The sequence below is a fragment of the Gymnogyps californianus genome, chromosome 3, assembly GCF_018139145.2.
Source record: "Gymnogyps californianus isolate 813 chromosome 3, ASM1813914v2, whole genome shotgun sequence".
NCBI classification, from domain to species: domain Eukaryota; kingdom Metazoa; phylum Chordata; class Aves; order Accipitriformes; family Cathartidae; genus Gymnogyps; species Gymnogyps californianus.
In genome coordinates, this window is record NC_059473.1 from 63,351,668 (window position 1) to 63,374,803 (window position 23,136).

General features: G+C 42.3%; 1 protein-coding gene across 1 annotated transcript; it reads left to right on the forward strand.

Annotated features, from left to right (window-relative positions):
* The first annotated feature begins 6,078 nt into the window (after positions 1-6,078).
* IL22RA2 (interleukin 22 receptor subunit alpha 2) lies at positions 6,079-16,542 on the forward strand. The gene is made up of 7 exons (XM_050893949.1): positions 6,079-6,130; positions 9,079-9,108; positions 11,914-12,064; positions 12,900-13,078; positions 14,365-14,534; positions 14,960-15,138; positions 16,226-16,542. The coding sequence occupies exons 1-6, from the start codon at positions 6,079-6,081 to the stop codon at positions 15,113-15,115; spliced, it is 738 nt and encodes a 245-aa protein (XP_050749906.1). The 3' UTR covers positions 15,116-15,138; positions 16,226-16,542.
* The last annotated feature ends 6,594 nt before the right edge of the window (positions 16,543-23,136 follow it).

The window sequence follows — 23,136 nt, forward strand, 5'->3', positions numbered from 1 at the left end:
TTCCCTTCTCTGCTCACAGGAAGATAACAGATTGGTTAGCAGGGTTTTGATAATTTCAGGAAAAGCCAAATCAAACAGGTGAATTTTGTAGTTATGGTGTAATGGAAAGCCCAACTAGAAAGATTTCAGTATGTGTTAGCTGGCTTTGATTTGTTTCTGCATTATGTTCAAATGTAGTGAGACCCCCTAGTAACTTTTTCAATGTCGTATTCTGGGTTGAGTTCCTAGAAGGCAATGCTGGTGACTTACTACTTAGGATCCACTAGTGTGTAGGTATCTCCATTGCAGAGGTGCAGAAAATAACTCTCTTGGTGTTACAAGAAGGCTTTGAAAATCAGAATTAACTTGCACTTGAAACTTGAAGGAAACTGACTTTTCAGTTGTTAATATGGTTCACCACTGAAGCATGCTTTTAGCAGTCTGTCTACTAAGGAGATGAGCAGCTGCATCTTGTGCAGAGCTTGAAGTTGATGTCATTTCTTTCAGGTTTTGTAGGTTTGTTGATAAATATGAGCTGCAACAAGTACCTCGGGCCTTTATAAATGTCAGGTAAGTGTTTAAGTTAAACTTGGCTCAGAAGGGAGAAATAGGGTGTTAAAAACTGTGAGGTTACCTTGTTTTTTGGGAAGAAGTTTTTGATCAGATAATTTGCTGAGTATCTTCTTTGCTACTGCTCAGAGTATTTAATCTTCTTGCAATTGGTAGCTTGTTTTCCTTCTGTCAGTTTTGTCCAAAAAAACCCGTTGCTATTCTCCAAGAAGATGAGGAATGAGCCATGGTAGTCATTCCATTCGGTATATCTGCCTCAACTATTCTGTCAGAAGTATGTAATTTCTTGGAAACGTTAGATTTACATTCTTAACGGTGCATGTTGAAACCCTGGCACTGTTAGGAAAATTATTAACTAAGACTCAGCCTTTGAGATTTGTGTGAACATAAGAGATCACTAAGCATTTTCTGTTCTGGAAGGTTTTCCTTTGCTGCCACACTGGAAGAGGAGTGATATTTTTTGCCTGTGTGAGGGCAGATAGATGCATTTTTAAAACCAAGTGACTGTCTCGGATTCTTTTCTCTTCCCCCTGCAATGCTACTACATTGTACATTGTCCTGAATCTTTCAAGTCACATGGAGTCCTATGTGAGTAAAAGTGACCAGCCAGGTGCTAGGATATAATTAAGGACAAGGATGTTAAGATCGATCAGAAATGACACAGAAATACGTCATGAGAATATGGGAAAAACTTGGCACGGCGAGTAGTTACATATAATGGAAAGGCACTGTTATTCTGTAAGCTGAAAATGAAGCACAGGAGTATGAGTGCTTTGTGCTATACGACGTACATATATATGCACACAGCTGACCTCTTCTTGTAACTATCACAAGGTTAAATGTATTTTTTTATGAAAATTTCTGAACTGTAATTGGAAAAGCCACTGAATTATCACCCTCCCTGCAGGTATGTCTTCTGTGTGCTGTGTACTTAACAAGTAGCCAGTAGCATGGGGATAGTTCAGATGTTTAAATTGCTCAGGCCAACTTGCAGGTTTTATAAGTGTGAAATAAGTTTAAGGGTGCGCAAAGCACCAGATTCTTTTATTAGCTGTGACTAGCTGAAAACATGAGGCCACAGTGAGACAAGAGTGTGTTCCCTGGGTCAATAAGCTCTATTTCCCCCAGTCTTGTTTCCAGCAATTGCTAGTAGTGGTATTAAGAGAGAGCCTAAAAAGAGGGCAAGTGCATGATGGTATTCCTGCTAGGATACAGTCCAGCAGCCTGCAGTGTGAGGACTTCTTGGGACAGGGAACATGGAACTGCCTTTCTGGATACAGCTAGTTAGCCTTGCTTTTGCAGTTCTGTAGTACCAAATATCTGAGCCATGTGGTTTGGAAGCTGCGAGGTAGTGTTTATCTATGCATTTTCACTTCACTACTAAATGAGTTTAATAAATTAATATTCTTGTGATGAAGTAGTAGTTTGCTTAAGGTTCTGGATATTCATGCATAGCATCTTGATACAGGATATCAAAGTGCCTAACACAGGTTCAAAATCATTTAATAGCTCTTATTTATTAATACTAAACAGTTTACATGGCACCACTTCAGAGCAACTGGTTATTTCTAGCCTTGAGAAAAACAGCTCTTCTCGGGCAAGTTTCTTTTCCTGCAATCTTAACTAGTGAAGGACTACATACAAATATGCATGTCTGTTCTAAGCAACTGGGATGCTACAAGATGTCTTGTTTCCACAGATGTCAGTAGATTTGACAAGAATTATTTTTTTAAACTACATTATTGATTTATGTGGAAAAAGCATAAAAGCAGAACATTTGATGCTTCTGTGCCAGCATGCAGTATTACTATAATACTTCATTGTTAATTGCAGATCTGATAATAAAAAATTACAATGTCACTTGGTTCAAATTAATAGTTTCAGCATGTCTTTAAAAAAAAAAAAACCAAAACCACAAAACAACAAACCAAACAAAAGCACCTTTCATCTTAAAATAAGTGACCTGCATAGATTTCTTTAGTGTGGTTTTTAAAAATGCAGTCCTTTAACTCTGAAGCTGTTGTCTATTAATACTTTCTGTATTCTCTAAATGGATGCAAGCATTGGGCTGCGTGGGACCTCCAGGGGTCTATGGTTCGTTCTTCTCCCCAGTGTTGTGGTTTAACCCCAGCCAGCATCTAAGCACCACACAGCTGCTCGCTCACTCCTCTCTCCTCCCAGTGGGATGGGGAGGAGAATCAGGGAAAAAAAAAGTACAACTCATGGGTTGAGATAAGAACAGTTTAATAATTGAAATAAAATATAGTAATAATTGTAATGAAAAGGAAGATAACAAAAAGAGAGAGAAATAAAACCCAAGAAAGACAAGTGATGTACAATGCAATTGCTCCCCACCTGCTGACTGATGCCTGAGCAGTGATCTGCCCCTCCCAGCCAGCTCCCCCCAGTTTATATACTGAGCATGATGTTCCATGGTATGGAATACCCCTTTGGCTAGTTCAGGTCAGCTGCCCCAGCTGTGCTCCCTCCCAGCTTCTTGCACACCTGCTTGCTGGCAGAGCATGGGAAACTGAAAAGTCCTTGGCTTAGGGTAAGTGCTACTTAACACACTGACGTTTTAGTTGTTGCTATCAACATTATTCTCACACTAAATCCAAAACACAGCACTGTACCAGCTACTAGGAAGAAAATTAAGTCTATCCCAGTGGAAACCAGGATACCCAGAACTGCATCGTTCCTTCTACACATGGTTTAAAGACTCCACAGCCCCATCAGGCAATTTATTCTGGGAGTTCTTTACTCCGAGAAAGTATTTTCTAATGTTTAATGCAAGTCTTCCTGACTTTAGAAAAACTTAATTATCAACAGTGGGCCTGCTGAACATACTTTGGTTCTTGTCTGAAATTTGTAACTGAACTACTTGTAAATACTGTAAATTTCAAATGTTTTTACATTGAGTTAAAAAAAAAATCTCAGAAGACCTGTGTGCTCGCCTTTTTCTTACTGTTTAGCTTTTTTACTGAAGACAGTCTGCTTTTGAAGCTTGCTCAGTTCATGTTACGTATGTAGTGTATGCTTGAGCATTATTGAAACTGAACAGAAAACACTGTGGGAGATATGTATAGCATTTGTGTGTGTGTAATTATATGTAGCCAGTTACTGTATTCTACTTACCAGATGTATTAGCATGTAGAAGAATTCATTTTAAACTAAGGTCATTTCTCATTTGTTGAGATATGATTTCTCATTTGTTGAGAGATCCTTTAGGTGCAATACCACTCACTCCAGGGAGCTGTGGAAGTCTGACTTTGAGGACATGATTTACATCCATTTGTTTTGAAAAAGTTGTCTCTCCCGTACAGGTGTGAGGTGGTGCCTTTGCTGTACTCCAGTAGTTGATCTTGGAGAGGGATGAGGGCTGACACACAGGAGCTCTTTGATCCACTGATTCTGGCTGCATCATCGGCCTTGCAATTTCTTTTTTGCCCTTTGGCGCTATTGATGCAGCCTGCAATAACTTCAGTCCAGTTCTATTGCTTGAGCCTGGGGACTCTTCTTATGTTCTATTTAAAAATTATGGACAAGGGTTAAATGGTCACACCATTTGAATAGATTAATTGCTACAGAGCAAGGAAAGCTGGGCTTCCCTGAAACTCTTACTGACTACTTTATTTGAAGTTCAAATGATCGCAAAAGTCTTATGTATGTGATGTTTACTTAATAGTGAGCGTGTGCATTCTTATGTGTATCTTGGCTATCAACTATTTGTCTTTAAGTCTTATGCTAATTTACGCAAAAGAATGTAGGCTACTGTTAGAAGAATTTTGGTTTCAATTCTCTGTCAAATCTAGAATGTGCAATTTAAAAACATTTTCTACTCCTAATCAACATGTTTACTCCTGAATAACTGCTTAAGATTATGAGTAGTGCTGTTTCTGGGCTGATTCCAGCAAGAACAGTCATACCTTAAGAATTCACATTCTCTTAGAAATGGCTGTGCAGATTGAGCAGAGTCAGAACAAACAGAGAAACTTGAATTTATCACGTCTGCATTAATTACTACATTTAAACTGATAACACAGACTCTGTGAGTTTTAGTAATGGATTAGGGTTTTGATTAACCCATTATGAATTACAGTTAAAACAATTTTCTTTCCTGAAGTTTTGGGGTTTTTTATCTCATTTGAACACACCTCTCACCCTCATGTTTTCTAACTTGCCCGTTTGTGTAATTGGACAATGACAGGGTAGCTGATCAGGCTGAAAACTAATTTTTCATTTATTTTGGGGCAAAGAAGTTTTATTTTCTACTGTCCAGACACATCTTAAAAGACAAAATGCATTACATGCAGAGGAAATGATGAGCAGGCAAACCAGGTGGTTCTGCCAGCCAGCTCGCTATGTGTTCTGCAAAATTAATCTGTGGTTGTCAAATATTTGCAACGTGTGCAGCAGGGCAGTAAGCAATGTCAAGTCTGATCCACCTTTTTCCTGTGCCGACATCTTGCGTAGCGCAGGTTCAGAAAGGTTGCTTGAACAACTTATGCCCCTTCAAAAATATCCTTCCACAAAGAGTATATAGAATTCTTTCAGATTGAAAATACAGAGTGAAAAGAACAAAAATCTAATGCACTGTATTTTCTTTCTGGGTATGACTGTTTTGTGTTATGTTTTGGGGGTTTGAGTGTTTTGGGGGTTTTTTTTGCGAGTTAATAGCAGCTCAGTTAATTAGAGGAAGGGTGGAGGGCATGTGCAGTCCCATCCCAGAAGACGGGAACCATATGTAGTGTTGTGTGTTTTCTGCTACTGGATTTGGTAGAGTTGAGGCCTGTGACAACAGCCACAACTGCAACCTGCTGCAAATGTGATTAAATGTGAGATAAATTATAACAGGTAAGGAAGGGTTGCGAAAGCTTGCCTGAATGGCTAGAGGGTGGTGGAGGCAAAGAGGCAGAGAGCACCTTTGCCATTCCTCAGTCCCTTCTTTCATGTGGATTCATCCCAGGAATCAGTCTGGCCTTATATAAGGCATTAGTATAGTACCTGTCATGTCCGTGTCCGTTCCACCCCCCCAAATCTGAATAGAAATTGGAACAAAACGCTGTGAATTTGGGTGATTAATTACTAGGAATTACATTATCAAGTGCTTCTAGGGTGTGCAGCAAAACTAGCAATTTTATTTGAGATGCACCAAATCTCATTTCCTGTAAGAAAAAGAATATGGAACAAAGCTTTTTGGCAGGTAAGTATCACAGGGTGATCTAAGTTTTCTGGTTAAATGGTCACGTTGCAGTAAACTCGAAACTAACACCTCTGAGAGTTGTGAAAACCAGTTATGCTGAGCGTGGAGGATTCTGTCCTGAAAAGCACAGCACGCCGATTCCTGAATGCCAGGAGGCTGTATCTGCACAAGATCTGAGACATTGTATTTAAAAAAAAAAAAAAAAGAAAAAAAGGCTCGTAAAATTACAGTGTGTTTACAAATTCAGTAGTAATTTGGAGATGGTGGTGGTGAAGATTGTTGTTAGAGTCCTGTTCTAGAGTTCGCACTTGTTAGATGATACAGAGATGATACTGAGAATTCGAAAGACAGCCACAGAACTGAGCCACAGGCTGGAAGGTACGATGCTTACAAACTTCCACTTGAAGAGATGAGTGAAAGGCAGGGTTGGTTCCCCCCCCCTTTTCTTTTTTTTTTTTCCCCTGGCCAGGGAAACCCCTGGAGCTTGCATCTTTCCATGTTTTATTGCCCAAAGTAGCTACCAGAATTGTTTGCTCCTTCTGCAGCCCGAGCCTTGATTACAGATGTGGAGGCAGGCATCCCAGTTCCTTCCGTCTCTTCCCCCAGTGTACGTGTGCCAGCCTCTCGCCCTTTTCGTGCTGCGTGGTAAGTCAGCCGGTGTGGTCTGTGGTCTGGACAGGGTGTCAGTGAGCAGGCACAGAGACTTCCAACCACTGCCTACAAAAAAATGAATGCATGGGTTGTATCCTACCCACGTCAGTAATATTTCAGGCATTGCCTCAGCTGCTTCTGGTGGCGGTGTGTCGGAGAGAGCGAGCATCGGCACTACCAGGCTTTGAGCCTTCTTTCTTTACTTTAGTAGGTGGACCAAAAAAGCATGAGCAATGTTTGTGTTGTACCTCTCCAGGCTTATCTGTGGATTCTGCTGGCTGAGAGATCACCTGGCACCTTTCCTGTACTATTAAGATTACCTCAGCAAAACCAACAAACTATGGAATATTAATTTCACGTGTCTCTAAGCTGGTGGGTTTTTGTCTGTAGATGATTTGGTGAGGGACCCACAACGTAAAGAAAAGCGTGTCTTTTCTCAATGGGCTTAAACAAGCTACAGCACTCCTTAGTGGTAGAAAAAAAAAAATCATACAGCTTTGCAAATGCGAAAAACTGACAATTTTTAGGAAACTTGTCATTTGAATAAAAGGCTTTGAGCTGTTTTGGAGTTTGGTATTACTACAGTTCCTAATGAACATTAGTGTTGGTTACTAACTTTCTGGTGCAATTCAGTGTCTTGCACATTGTTAAATAAATATTGTATGTGCAAATAATGACTTGCTACACAGCGAGCCTTCAGCGGATCTTCATCTTTAATATGTTCAAATGTCTCACTGTTGAGGTGCAGCTATGGCATTGGGAATTTCTAACTATAATCTTTAAAATGCTGACCCAAGCCCTTTAACAATGAGAGCTGAACAGTTCGTACCTGTGGGCAGGAAGCAGTGAAGGCATGCACTGTGCAGTGAAAGTCAGCATTGCTTCCTCAGAAACTTATCTGTAAGAACTTGTGTGATGCAATGTGTCTTCCCTGAAGGGCAGGGAAAATAAATCCAAAAAGTCCCTCCTGCCTGCCTGTGGGGTTTTTCTTTTTTTCTTTTTTCTTTTTTCCTTTTTTTTTTTTTTTTTTTTGTGTGTAGTGATTCATTTTCCCAGTCCCCACTGAGCTGGTGAAGGGCTGCCCTGCCGCACGTGACACACCAGAAGAGGCTGAGGGAGCTGGGTCCCCCCAGCTGGGGGAGGTGACAGCTGGGGAGGGGATCTAACCGCAGTTGCCAACTATATAAAGGTTTGCAGAAAAGACAGACATTTCTCCAAGGCCCCAATCAAAACACAAAAAGCAGCTGTCATAAGTTGCAGTGGGGGAATCCCACTTAGATATATGGAGGGAAAACTCACACTGGAAGTGGTTAAGTGTGGCGTGAAACTGTCATTAGCCCTGCTCTGAGCATTAGGCTGGACTGGATGACCTCCAGACCCCCTCTCAAGACAGGTTTTTCTATAAGTCCACGATGGCTGCTTAGAAGAGTAAAAGACTGAAAACTACAGCTCCGATTGAGAATAGTCTTTAGGTTCAGAATAATCTGAACCACTCATTTTTTATTGTCAGTTTGTGTGAAATGCCACACATGAGAGAGACTTGTCTGGCCCCTGCCAGTTACTAGAAGTATTCTCTGTATGCTTCCGAAGTTTCTCCCCTTCCTTCATCTTCCTGCACCCTCATCCAGGCGTGTAAGGAAAACCTACCCTCACATCCACTGCAAATATCAGACTCACATCTGAAAAGCCAAAAGTGGTGCTGCAGAAGCAATTCCAGGGTTAAATTTTCTCCTCTTGTGGATGGGAAACAACCAAAACCAATGAGGTGGTGCTATCAGATTAGATGAGTCAGGCAGCTTCCAGCAAGAATGTACGTGACTTTTACCTTTGTGTAGCAATATCCAGTCCCCAAGAGAAAGAAATCTGTTTACCCAGCATTCAGATAGGTTTTTATTCCAGGAATCGAAAAAATTCTCATGCCCACGGTCCTACGGTGGTTCACAGAAACATCAGTACTGCTGTTTCACAAAGGTTTGGATCAAAAAGTTGCTTCAGTGTAAGCTAGGATGAGCTAGTAGCACAACTACTTATGTGGACTCTGCTGGGGAAAGTAATACATTTTCATTTTCCATTACTTCATAAAGTACTGTTCAGAGTATTCTTAAACAATATTGTTTTTTAAAAGTTCTTATTCATATTTTAAATAGCATTGCAGTGCATGTCATCCTATAGTGTTCCTCAGTTGTTTACATTTTTAAATGTACTGTACACGTATTCTATGAAACTCAAGACGTGTATGTATGTACATGTCTGTCTGTGTGTGTGTGTAGCTGGTACTTGTTTGACTGTAGCTGTTTTTATCACACAAAGCACTGAAGAAGCACGACTGAAGTTGATGAGTAGGACGATGTTACGGATGCTAACAACCTGGGGATCACCGCGGCTGTTTCAATAATCACAAAAATTATGTGAACAGTTACCGATTACTTCAGAGTGCCAAGCCCAATCGCAGATAAAGCGCTATCAGAGTGCAGTGCCCAGGAAACCTTGAGTTTTTCCATGGCATAGGCGTTTCTTTCCGTGTTGCACCATGCTGCAGAGCAGCCTTTTCTAAGCGAAAACAACTGGTGCCGGGCGGGCTGGCCCTTAGCTCTGCATTCATAGGAGGAACCACCATCAAAAGCAATTTTGGCAAAGCTCCACGCTTCATCTCCTGGCAATGGGCTGTTAGGCAGGGTATGGGAAGGTGTGTTGGTACAATTCAAGTAAGCAAATATACAACCTATGACTAAACTTTGATGACATTTCAGTTTGGTAATTGGTTTATAAAAGTTCCCTATTCCTGCCCTTGAGCTCATATAACATGATGAAATACTAATTGCATTTGGTGTGGGGAACTACTTAAAGGTCACTGGATTTTGAAAATGTGTTTGGGAAATGGATAGATGAAAAATTCCCAGCCGGTGATGGCAGGGTGACGTTTCTGCCTTCTACCTCCATTTTGTTGGGGTTTTTTTTTCTGCATTTCTTCTCAGTTCTTTAGTTCCCTTAATTGGGTTAACTGGTTAATTATTCAAAGCTACACATCTAGCATTTTAATATATCTGCTGCAGGTTCGGTGCTTGAATAATGAGGTAGAGGTGATCCGCTGAACTGAGAGCCTATACCCATGAATCTGACCAAGGCCAGCTTCTTGATTAGATGTTGTCCAGTTTGCTGAGTATAACCGGTTGCCTTTAAATAAAAAAATACCTTCATTTGAACCAGCACTTGCACTTTTTTGACCTGACAGGTGTTTTGCTTCCACCTTTTCGCAAAGTAAAGATGATTGTTAGGCAAATTTTTGTTTCTGCAGACAGGTAGTCTTCACGTCCTTTGGTGGGCATCGTTACGTAGTGCTGCACTGTGTCATACAAAATTTGGGTTTTCTCTTCTTGCTTGTCAACGTGAGCTTGCAAAAGGAGAATGCATCCTGGCTTTTGCCCAGATGCACTGGTGCGTGAGCAGCGAAGTACATGTGGATGTCAGCACCGGGGAGCTTTCGGGGAGGGAAGAGTGAAGGGCAAGGCTGGGCAGGAGGGCCAGCGGGCTCGCAGCTGCTGCCAGTGACCGACTTGGCTGAGCTTTCCATACATCCCAGGAGCACGAAACCTGGCTCCCACCGGGCAGGTGCACACAAGGCATTAAATCATTTACAAACGCAAAGAGAGATCGCTTTCGCTGGGGAGCCCCGGCATCCCCAGCCCTGGGGTCAGGCTCGCAAGGATGCGTGTATTGGAAACGCAGGATTCGGAGGACAGCAGCGACAAACACCAATATTTGTGCAGACAACATCGCGGCACACCCACACCAGTCGGGGCATATGACTTCTGGCAGTCTGAAAGTCCAACACAGAGTGGCACTTTAGCCCGATGGCCTGGGCTTGCCTCCCCATTCCCTGCCCGGAGGCTGGCAGTGCTGCGGCTGCCCTGGCCTCCCAGCATCTCTCCGGCAGCCAGCGTGGTGTGGATGCGCTGCCGAGCAGCACGGCTGGCAGCGATTTCACGGACCCTCGTTCCTCCGATGATATATTCCTAGATGATGTCTTGCCGCCAACACACCCGCAAATTCTGTCCGCTTGCATTCGACCCGAAGACAGGCCACCAAATCAGATGACATCCCATGGGTAGGTCTTTTACGTGTTTGCAGCAAAATTTCTTGTGTTCTTCAGCTCTGAGCCACTAGTGAGCTGGAAAATAAATAAATAAATAAAAATCTTAGCATGGCAAGCAAGCAAACTTGTGTGCCAAATTTATGGGATAAAGCAATATTGCCAGACATCATTTGGGAATTAGTGCCTAAAAAAAAAAGGACCTTTTTCATGCTGGTTTGCTTCATAATTAGTTCCAAACTTCAGAGTGACCACAGCTGCCAAGTAAGAACAATTGCCTATGTTTAATTTAGAGCAACTCATATGTTTTTCAGCTAAATTAAACCAAAGCCAAACCGGGGATTTTGGAAACTGCTGAAAATAAGGGGAACTCTAGAATGTTTAACAATTACTTCCTCATAAGACATGCCCAAGAGGAAGAGAAATGCTCTTCAGTCATGGAGCTGCTCTCCTAAGCATGAGGGGGATCACGCTGTCCTCCCTCTGCTTACTGATGCACCTGCTTCAGGATGAGATAACTAGTAAGTAAAGGCTTTCTGCTCTTTTCCTATGTGGGGAGGGGGGCGCTGGGTCTGTTATTGACTCTCCGGATGAGTCAAGAAATCTCTGGATCTTTTGGTGGGTTTCAAAAGTCCGGTCACTTCCAAATTAGTCTGTTATTTTGTCTTTCAAAGCTCTGAAATGCAGATAAAACAAGCATGTTGCCCATTAAATTTATTCATGGCTGTATTACCAGTTTCAGTTCAACTAGTACAAGTCTTACTTGATTCTGATATGCCAGGGGTAAGGCTGCAGTCATCTGGGTCACAAAACCCAGAAAAATGTTAGGATTTGGATGCTTCAGGGAGGTTGTTAACTGATTCTGTCATCAGTAACCATTGCAGTTTGAAAACAGATTATCTTGAAAATTGTCAGGCAGCTTTTTTCCAGTAGTGCAGACTGGAAAAGCAGTGAATCTCAGGTTATTTTTTATTGGGCAAGAGCTGATAAACACGGCTATGGCAACAGTTAAAACAGCTATAATCCCTGCAGGTTAAAGTTGAGATGCGGAGGAAAGAGCACTCGACTTTAACTACTGATGGGGCTGCTTACTGCAGGCTCTGTGAATTGATCAGAAGGGTTTGTTTCCTGGGATGTCCATCAGGCATCTGTCACAGCAGTAAACTCACTAAGGAAGAATGAAAAAAAAAACCCAAAACCAAACCACATAAAAGTGTTCCTTTCATAATACTAAATGTGTTTGTTCTGTAACTGCTAGATCTGGTCACTGTGACTTGGAAATTTTGAACATGAGATCCAGGAGATTTAATTTTCCTGCAGTCTGCTAGTCATGAAACCAAATGAGCTGTACCCCCGATTTCAATACGGAGAAGCACGTCTGTGACAAACACGTTATGTTATCATTCCTTACTATTTGCAGTGATTTTAGTTTTGGAAAACCGAGACTTGCAAGATTCGATTAAGCCGCAGAAGGTAGAGTTTCGTTCGTTAAACTTCAACAGCACTTTGCATTGGCAGCCTGGGAGGGCCAGAGAGGCAAGAGACACCGTCTACTTTGTGCAGTATAAAGTGTAAGTACCGGGGGAACTCCAGCCTCCCGCCGGGCTGGGGCCTGTCCCTGCTTGGCACATCAAAGGGATTTCTCAGGTGACACGGGATATTCTCCCCATACCTGGGAAACAGCCACGTCCTGCTCGGCTGCCAGCTCTCGGTTGTTGCTGCGCTTATCAATAGCCCATAAGGTGCAGCTGAACAGCCCGAGGCAGGCAGGGAACAAGCACCTCCAGCAATACGCTCTGCGCCCTCATTGCACCGCAGAGTTGCAGAAAAATGTCGTTTGCAGGGGACCTCTGGAGCTCACCAGGTCCAACCGCCTGCCTGAAGCAGGTCTAGCTAGGTCAGGTACTTCTGCAACAGGACATTTAAGGTATTTCAGTGGTCCACCTTGCCCACAACAGTGCCGCAGGGTGCCTCGCATGGCGAACTTGAGGCAGCGCTAGGGGCTGGTCCTCAGAGGAGGTACGCTCCCGTCCCTGGCACACCTGGTGAGCACCTGAAATCACTACTGCCTTTGAGAAATTAGCTGGTGGAAACTGGCATTCTGCCCATCATTGAACACACTAGCTAAGCCAAAGCTCGCCCGCCTCTCCCGAGGGGCAAGTATGCGGTGGCTTCCTCCAGGGCTGGTGACCCACGTCTCTGCTTTAGGTTTCTTTCAGAAAAGACAGAAACCTGTAGCTCCCAAACGCCCATGAAATCAATCTTCTCTGTCATCAAATTGAAGGGAGTTAATTTCCATGTCAGAATGCTTGTCAGTACCGTCGAGTTAAAATAGATGGTTAAAAATCTGTACGGACCCAGTCGGCGATAACTAAAGCTTACGTCCTTCCTCCTCTTTCTCCACAGGTATGGGCAGAGCACATGGCAAAACAAAGACGAGTGCTGGGGGATCCAAAACCATGTCTGTGACCTGACAAATGAGACCTCTGACATCCAAGAGCCTTACTACGGCAGAGTGAAAGCCGCGTCAGCTGGCATCTATTCCGACTGGAGCCTCAGCTGCAGATTCACTCCCTGGCGAGAAAGTAAGTGCAACCATATGGGTCTCTCTGAGAAAGGAATTGGATTTTCTGTGGCATGGAATACATCATTTCTGCTCACAATTTGCAAACATGAGTGATCCTTTTCTAGCCACAGAGCTGTACCAAAAGAAGTTGCAAGTCAGTAGCTCTCAGGTGAAGCGTTGTGATAAAATAACTTTCCCCATACTTGAAAGCCAACCAATTATGGATAAGTAGCCACTTATCAGTAATTAGGGGATCAGAAGTGCCTGGCTCCCTTTAACTCAACCTCTTCCTCAAGGCATGGAACTACACAAATTATTTTCAGCTGTTTTCGGAGCTGCTGGAAGGACTGGACACAAGGTGGAAAAGAAGGAAACATTCTCTGCTTGGGGGGAAAAGGGAGAAGAGAGCTGAGAGCTGTGTGGCCACCATTCTTCTCGCATTTATCTGTTTTCCTGACTGCAGTGTATTTAGAAAGGACATGAGCAAAGCTTTTAGTTAGTACAGTCATTATAATGCCATAGTACGTTAGAAATTGGAGGACTGTCAAAACACTGAACAGTACCAGTGTACCTGTCAGTGTGTTCCCCGTGAATTAACTAGTTTTGCCTCACTGGTCAATGCAAAATTGAATTGTGAATGTCAATGCAGGTCACTTCACAGCCCTGAAGTGCACACTACCTTGAGCCTCTTGTACACATGAAACCACAGGCTTTGACATAAAGCAGTACCGTGCAGCCGCAACAGCTCATCGTGCCCTGTGCCATCTCCTCTTCCTGGAGAGATGCATGGGGCAGCTGCTGTCCTGTCTCCCCACATCTCTGGGGCTGCACACACAGCTATGCAGGCACTAGCTTGAACCCTTAGCTGTGTTTAATCGAGCAGATTGCAAAAAATTTGAAAGTAATGATTGAAGCTGCGTCCTTGGCATAACGGAAATGGTTCAAATATTGCTGTTTTATGCAGTCCAAGCACACAGATAAATATAGGGGAAGGGGGGAAATCAGGGCAGAGAATCCAAAGCATTTTGCTTGGTCAGCCTGCAGTCAGCAACATGCAGCTCTGAGAGATTTCAAAAAGTTTGGCTCAAAGATAGATTTACAAACACAGGAAATGTCACCCCCAAAATGACCCAAGCAATAAGCACCAAGAAGTAAGGATTTACAAAGTGGCACTTCAACAGTAAATACAGCATAATATATTGTTGGTAACAAGAACATTAAATTGTTGAATGGATTCAAATTGTGTTCTGTGAAACATTATTAATAAACTAGAATTGTGTTCACAGCTTTGGGTTTTTTCCTTAGCTATGATAGGACCTCCGACGGTAACTGTGATTCATAGCAACAAATCCATAATACTAAAGCTCCAGGCTCCACATTCTCCTTATAAAAGGAAGAGAGGCAGCAAGATACCAATGACAAATTATTATGATCTGCTATATCAAGTCTTCATAATTAACAACTTGCTAGACGAGGTAAGTGCATATTCAAATATGAACCCTTTACCATTGAAAAGCCAGGAAAGTATGGGCACACCATTCTTGTTTTACAGTTGAAATTGCCTTCAGGGATTATAAGGGTATCAATGACTGGGTAAGTATTTGAAAACAAGGTAGGCTTACTTTTCGGGAATCGAATTTGAATTGAGTTGTAATTCCTCCCTTTATTCTTTCCCATCAACTTAGTATTTCATACTTTAAGGCCTCGATAAAAGAAAAAAGGGGACAGAAGGGGAATTTTGGAGGGAATTTTCTTTTAAAATCATAAATTACTGATGTTGTTGACTTTGTGCAAGTCCACGTGCTGCTCTGCATCCTCTGTTCTTACCAAACTTTAGTCACAGACACACTTGCTAGGGCAATGTGCTTGACTGGCTCTTTTTATTCCGCTCTGTCTGAAGCAACACAGAGTCCTGGTGTACGAAGGAAAAGACAAGGTTATTAAAATAGAAGATTTGAGGCCCGGAGTCAGCTACTGCGCCATGGCTAAAGCATACGTGCCAATGCTGGACCGCAGCAGTGCCTACAGCAGCAGGCAATGCACTGTGCTGCAGTGACAGGGCTGGCACCTCTGCAAAAGGTAAGTCACCAGCTGAAACTGGAGATGACTCTGGAAGTCAAGAGCTATTCCCTCACCAAAGGCAGACATTCTCCAAAAGCAGAAAAAAAGGTGTGGCATAAAAACTGCCATCCCATATGACAATATTACCCAGAGTTCTTACATCATCCCAGCTAGTTTCACACCAGGTAAGAATGATATGGCTAAGAAGATTAGAGGAATGGCGTGGATAATTATTTGCATGCTAGCGCAGTCCTCAGAAACACCTCGCTCTTCCCTTTCTTTAAACAGTTATACATAGTATTGCTTTCATCAGTTTTTTATTGCTGTCAAGTAATAATTAACTAGGAAAATGAGTGACCTTCAACTTTATTAACATGCAATTCTGCTGCAAGCTCTGCAATTCTGTTCACGGATTTATCTGATGTATTTAATTCAAATGAGCCTATCCTTTTTTCATGGCCATACTTCCGGTGTACTGCATTTAAAAATAAATCAGTTATCAAATTTCAGGAGTTTCCATGGGCCAAAATGCAAGAGTTAGCTCAATTAGCTGGTCTGAAGTATCTGTTTGTTTACTTACCTCAATCACTAGACTATCTTCACATATCATATGGCCAGCAGGGAGATTTACTATCAATCCTGCCTTGCAGGTGCCAAGGCACAGAGTCTATAAAGACCTAAGCCAAAGTTGACGTCAGTGTCATTGGCCTTAGCAAGCTCAGATTTGGATCCTTTCTAGGGGTAACAGAGGAAAACTGGAAAAGCATCAAAGTTGGAACGTGTGCTTCTGTTCTTAGCTTGGTACCCTAACTATAAAAGATTTGCTTTCTTCTGCATAATATGATGCACAATGTTGGTCTCTCTTGAGACTTGGTCAGTGGATTTAGGCTAAGGAGGGAGCCGGTTTCTAGGTGATTTTCTTGCATTTTTGCTTGCTTTCCCAGTACTGTAAAAGGCTGGAAGCTCAGGTTAGAGCTGGACTGCTGAACAACCTGCAGAGGCACAGGAGGGATGCAGGCAAATGGCATGTGTTGCGTTTTCAGATAAATTGAATGCCATCCAGCCTAAATGCCCACTCCAGCGGCAATTCTCTTTCTTTTCCCAGTTACAGGAATAATGGCGGGAGATGCCTTCCATCACAGATCCAGCTGTAAATCAACATCTGTGGTCTATGTCTGGAATACATACTTGGATACTTTTTAAATTAACCTTTGCTGCGTTCAATGATTTGATTCATCATAATCATTTTATGCTACACTAAGGCCAAGGATACTTTGTATGTCCTACATTACAATTTAAAATGGTATATATTTGCATTTAGAAAGGAAATAGCCATCTACTGTAATAAAAAAGAAGGCAAAAAGCACTTGTGAAAATATCCTTAAGACTGTTTCTAGAGGTTTTCTATTTTAAGCCTTGGAATTAAAATACAATTTATAAAATAGAAGTTTCAGATATTTTATTTCTTCTACAGCAAATGTTGCAACAGAAGATGAAAAAAAGTGTCCTTTCCTTAAAATAAGAACCATATAGTCCAGGAGCATACCCCACACTCACAATGTCTTCATAGTGCCCTCAACATAACATTTCTGATGATAGTGAAACCAGTACGTGATTAGGCAGGAGCTCATTTAAACTGAAACAGAAAAGATGCTCACTTTCAGTCAATGACAGACAGTTAAATGGAAAACACCTCTATTTCAGCCATTTCACAGTAAATGATGAATGGATGCTGACCATCACTTGTGATTTCTAATGATTTTACTCCTACAAGTCTTCATCACATAAGTGAAAAGATTTCCTGGGCAAGGTCTGGGTAGATATCCACTAAGCCAGCCTGGGATGGAGAGATGAAGTGGCTTTTCCACGTCTGTAACTAATGAGAATCTTAATACTTAACTGCACTCTGTTATTGCAAATTAAATGAGAGGAGGTAAGAGCGGGCCAGACACAAGAGGGCAAAGCGAGCCCTGGGAAAAATGGAGCTCCCTGCTACATAATCACTATCCACTTTTCCCTTAATTCACATACACAAGGGTAGATCAGTTCAGTTTAAGTAACAGACCTTGAGTTCACTTAAGCCACATCCAAAGCATTTTTCATGGTCTGTCACTAACACCTCACCTGGAGGCAGCACCGCTGAGAGCAGCATCAGGACGCTGGCAGTAGGTGTTTGGGAGGAGGCTGTGCTTAAGTAAGTGAATGCTGGTCACTCTTGCCTTCACCAAAATGAAAAAGAGCATTACATATTAAATATTTCCACTATCTGATTCTAACACATGATATATTTGAATGACTAGATTTGCAGGCATCTTGCTGCGTCCACATATCTAGTCCATAAAACCAGGTTTCCTTTACCACACTCCCCTTTGTGCTCCTCTCCGATTTCTTCCAGTTGTTTTACCCCACCCATATCACACAGTTTCTTAATTTAGGTAAGTTTCTTTGGGAAACAGGACTTACTTATTAAATCTCTGTATAGTACCTAGCGCCATGACAAGTCTCAGATCCAGCGTTGCCCCGCTACCCCTCTTGCACTGGGCAGAACCACAATAAAACCATCCAGACAAACTATTAAGAAATAGCCTGTCTTATATTTCAGCAGTGGTGACTTCATCCACTCGTGGGTTATCACAGCCTGAAAACAGTATCTGCAGTAATTCAAGTTCTTTCTCAAATTCACTTCTTTCCTTAGGGCAACTCACGTTGCTATCATTACACAAAGATAAAGCTTTATTAAGGTAACATCTACTAACCCTAGTCAGGGAACAGGCTCCGACAGTGCTGGATACTGTACCTATGTCAGATGCAGAGGATGAAACTGTTTAGGGCTCTCAAATCTTAAAGAAGACATTAAAAAAAAGGAAGCAGCAGAGCCACAGGGGTGCCTGAAGCGTTCAGACCTGGCTAGAAATATAGCAGCTGCCATGCTATGGATCTATGGAAACGTTGGAAACCTGAAAGTTTTTCGATTTGATAAAATTATATAAAATGTGCAGCACTTATACTGGGAAAAACAATAAAAGATCTGAAGAAGTCTTGCACTGTTATGTTTGCTAACTAGATTTCACTTCCTCAGCAACAATGCAGGCTTACAGAAAGCAGCGCAAGAGTTGCAGGAACGACCCACTTCCATTCTGACGGTACCAGGATTTATTATTGCCAACCCCATGATGTTCTGCAAAAGCCAATTTTCTCTTTCCATTTGAAATGCAAATTTCCTTTCAGCTGTGCTCTGACATGTAGTTTTACTGGGGAAGGGTTTGGTAAAATGACTGGTGCTGTATTTTTTCTCCCCAATTGGCGGTAGTGGCATGTTCCCACGACGTGCTCTACTGGGCTCGCAGGATGGGGCTCCTGCAGGGAGAGGTACTTTGCTGTAGCATATACCAGTTGGGTGATCTGCACCCACAGCTTCTAGATAGCGTTGGTAATGTTGTAGTTTTTAAAAACACCTTCGTTGGTGCCTTAGCCTGTAAGCTGCACTGCTGTTTACATCTCCATGAGGGGGGAACGGAGGAGGAGCTCTCCCAGGCTGTAAACTACAGCTGGGGCTTTCTTGCAGTTTGGAAATACCTGGAAAAATGAGCTCTGGCCCTCCTTCCCCTTCCTCCTTGTGGGCACAAAGAGACCATCTGCTGTGGGTCCACCTCTCCAGAGCTGCCTGAGGTGGCACATGGCTCCACGGTGGTTAGCGCACATGCACACCGCTCAGCGCAGGACGCCTTTACGTTGTCAGCTTGACTCTTTCCGGCCATAAGTTTGCAAGGCCCAGCTGAAAACACCCTTCTCTTGGTTTTTTAGTCACTTACAGAGCATTTTCTAACAACGTGCCAAATGCTAGCTTCAGGAAAGAGAGAAATAAATGCTGGCTTCTAGGGCTATGGCATAGGGTGGGGAAGACTAAGCAGTGTAACAAAAGCAGGACTTGTGCAACCTATTCTGTAAGCCCTCGCCTGCTGCGTCACCAGGGAATGTCTGCAACCATGGGCACAGCCTGTCGCAATGGCCTCATCTGGCCAAGTGCCTGTGTCACGGCTGAGGGTCCTGCCAATGAGAAATAGATATTATGTCTTTTAGAGTTTGCAGTTACTGATCTTCGTGTGAAGTGGAGCCCGTCCCACAAGTGCCTACCCTTCCTTCTTTCATGACCGTGGCTGAACGTTATCTTACCTGTTGGATGGAGTAAGACCTTATCTCCCACTGTAAATGGCTTTAAGTTCCCATTCCGCTGGCACTCAGAAGAGCAGTATTCAACTACCAGAAATTCAAGAACAGGGCTCCGGAAAGCCTGATAGAGCAACAGCAATGGACCAGATGCTCCAGCCTTATAAATTAGGAGAAGATTATGCATAGCCAGCTGTACCATATAAATGCCTAGTTTTATATGATGCCGTGATCCTCGGTGTTTATCATATGGTCTAGCATCTGGCCAGTCCTGTTCATACCTCCCATATATCTGTTCTAATCAGATGTGGACTCGGGGTTTATTTACTTGCATGACTTGGTCTCAGCTAAGAACGCTCTCATGGCCCAGGGGTGGGGTGCTGTTGTGAAATGACATTGGCTTTTGCCACAGATCTATCAGGTATTATCAATTATTCCAAACTGCAGGGAATTAATCGTAAATAGGTGGGGTTTTCTGTGGATTTTCTAAGGATTTCAATGTTTGCTACAAAAATCAAAGATACTAATCTGTAAAATCTGTCTGATAAGAAAAAAAGAAGAAAGAAGAAAATAAAACCCAAAATCCTGAGAGTTAGTTTGCCACAAAGGACGCAGGACTCAAAACAAGGGTACTTCTGCAGAGAAGCAGAGGGAAAGAAATGACACCAGTGTTCAACATCAGGAAAGTTATAGTCTCGTTTGCAACTTGCTTTCAGAATCTTTTATAAAGTGCTTCCAAAGAAAAAAAACCTTGAAAATTTAATTCCCCAAATGATGAAATCACTGACTGTTTTCTTGCAAGTCTTACATGTTGAGTCTGCTGAAGGCCCAGCTCAAGCAGTCATTGCTGCCAGAATGTTGGCTTGAGATGGGGAAAAACAGGAAGCTCAAGCCCTGACGCTTACAAGGAAAGTTTGAAAAGGGAATTCCTGAAAAGGCTCCATCATCTGAGGTAAATACTGAAGACCACTAACAACTTCAATTTTTTTAATATTGTGCTCTTTTCTAAGGCAGTGGGGATCCGACACTGATACCTAAATACCCTCAATACTGACAAAATGCAGCCCAATAGTATCACATTCTGAGGACCAGGCTCTTCAGAGATGTCCTTACTTTTAAACACAAGGACAGGATGACAACGACGAGCCACTGTGCTAACTGCTGTACCTGCAAAAGAGCAATTGCAAAATTGTCATTAAATTCATTTCTTTCAGGCAATGTCATTCTCACACAGCTTTTGGGTTTGGTTTTTTTGGTAAAAAATCGTATAAATCATACTAATTTCCAAGAAACAGCCATAAGCTCTTGCTTTTCATTTTGTAATGACAGACGAGCAAGTATTTTTTAACATTGCTTGTTATGGGACACTGGGGTTTTTTAATAGCTGACAAGCACATGATTGTTATAAGATTGGGCTAAGCTCTTATTTCTGGGCTAAATTCTTACCATAGTTTTTTATATTGGAAAGAATAAAGCTCCTAAAAGATATCAGTAAAAGGAAAATCAATAGAGTTGACTCCGTTAAATCAAACTTAAACACTTTCAGAGAGTCCGTGAAGTCACTAGTTGTGCCCTGAGTGGAATGAGAATCAGGGAGACAAACCTGGGGGAAAAACAGCTGGAAAAGGCTGATTTAAGCTCTGAAGAATTAGAAAGGCTCTGCAGAGCAGCAGAGTGACCAATACAAGGAGAGAAGACAAAGTACGTACAGAGAGGGGCTGGGAAGGAAAGAGCCTGCAGCATCAGAGCAGAAATGTGTATTTCAACAAGCTTACAACATAGGAGCAAAGTGATTTGGCCAGCAACACGGTATAGCTGCTGGCACAGACACTAAGCAGTTTCTGCCTGGGAAAAGGACTTCTAAATATGTATGAAGTGCAACTATTTTATACATGTCCATAGCCAAGGAGAGGATATACATATAAGGGCACAATGTTTATGCATTCTGCTGAGAGAGGCCATCTCAGCTATTTCAGCAGCAATCTTAGATGGCAAGCAGCCATTACCAAGAGGATTTCAAAAGCTGGAGAGAGACATTTATCAGTGGAAGAAGCAGCACCAATTACAGGAAAGGCCTATTCATTGCAACTGTTCAAGAAACAAGCATAGATGCACAGCGGGACTCAATCACCTCAACACAGGTGCTTAGTGCCATGTAAGACACGTTTGGGCTTCCAGAACATTTGCACATGGTTGGCAGATACAGGAAGGGATCTGCAGGAGACCCATACCTCCCCAGGGTGGCAGCTGAAGTAATGAGGGGACATCCCACAGACATGCACTAGACATCTGTGCTCGGGTGACTGAAGCTCTACCCCAGTTACTGAAATGCTACTGTAATGTACTAATGGCATAGTTATCAGGTATTAACTAGACCCTGAAGTCATGCGTATATGATTTATAGGGATTAAGAAATCTGAAGAGAAAATCTGTTATGGGGATGGAACACAGATGAGAAAATGTTGGTGTGTACATTGGAGTTGCAGGGTGCCTTGGGTACCTTCACCTTCCTAATGCCAAAGGCCTTCCCTTTGCGTTTGAATGATTACTTTTGCATTTGAATGATCACTTTTACATTTGAATGATCTTGTGGAATAGGGAGTATGAAGAATGAAACTCTGAAAAGTGAATGTGAAGAGACTGCAGAAATTGAATGAGATCCCAGTTTGGTACTGCTTTTTTGCATGTTCATTCTGAATACCTTCTTGAAGCTGATTCTCTCACCTGCTGAAATATTGCTCCACTCTGATAAATACCATGAAAAAATGATGCCAAAAGTACAGAAAAGGATTAAATAAGTTAAAACTTCTCAGCTGCCCAACAAGATGTATTTGTATCATGCCATCCCTGAGTGCACAAGGCCACCATCTCTTGCCAAATTGCTCCTTAATGGTGTTTGCCACAAAAAGGTATATTTCTAGAAAGAACAGGAGAAAATGACATAAAGCATAATGTACTTTGAGTCCTCAAGTTTTGAAACAAAAGAGGCTGGGATCAAGCAGAAACAAGGGGAAGAGCTGAGCAGGACATCCCCAAGACTAGGAAGTCCAACTCAGAGACACAGGGAGATCTATTATTGTATATTGTATATTATTGTATATGTTCCAGGCATGCAACTCCTTGCTCTGCAAGCTGTGCTACCACCATGAAAAAGAGTCAAGGAGCCACAAACAAGCATGAGCTACTGCAGCTGTGTAATCCTTTAGTGTGTGCAAACACAGTACCTGTGATGGACTGGAGTAAAGCTGGCAAAAATGGCTTAGACTGGGAAAGATTTTTTTTCCTAATTTTTATACCAGCTGTATATTAAAGACAGCTGAAAGCCCCAACTCATGTTACCAGCAGCCATCTAAAGGAACATTATGTTGTTCATTTTACCATGACTGACCAGTACAGCAAAAACCATCCTGCTACTTGCAGATGAAGTAGGAAATGTAACATTTTAGAGCTAGGCCATGAACACGATCAAAGGAAAGAACTGTGCATCAGTGAACCCAAGACCTGGTGAGCTGTGTCCAGAAACATGACCTCTCAAGGTCCAATGATAGTCAGTTATGTTATGGAATAAGGTGGGGAAATGAGCCAAACGGGAGGGCAAACTGAATAGCAGAGAAGCTTCAGCTGATTTTCCATAAGCCTCTGCACTGCATGTGAATAGGATCAATGAAAACACTTCCAGACAAATATTTCTAATGAAAAACTGGAATTTTACTGAAAGAAAAAAACACTTATTAAAATATCTTTAATAACATTATGTTTTTCAAGTGAAAAAACAAAACAAGTTTATTTTCCCTGTGGCCGTGTCGTTCATTTTCTGGGCTGTAAGGTTTCCAATCACAAGTCTAAATT

Coding starts and splice junctions, on each gene's coding strand:
- IL22RA2 (XM_050893949.1), top strand. CDS start 6,079: ATGATACTGAGAATTCGAAAGACAGCCACAGAACTGAGCCACAGGCTG. Junction 9,109..11,913: donor GGTGTGTTGGTACAATTCAA/GTAAGCAAATAT, acceptor TACTATTTGCAG/TGATTTTAGTTTTGGAAAAC. Junction 14,535..14,959: donor TTAACAACTTGCTAGACGAG/GTAAGTGCATAT, acceptor CTCTGTCTGAAG/CAACACAGAGTCCTGGTGTA.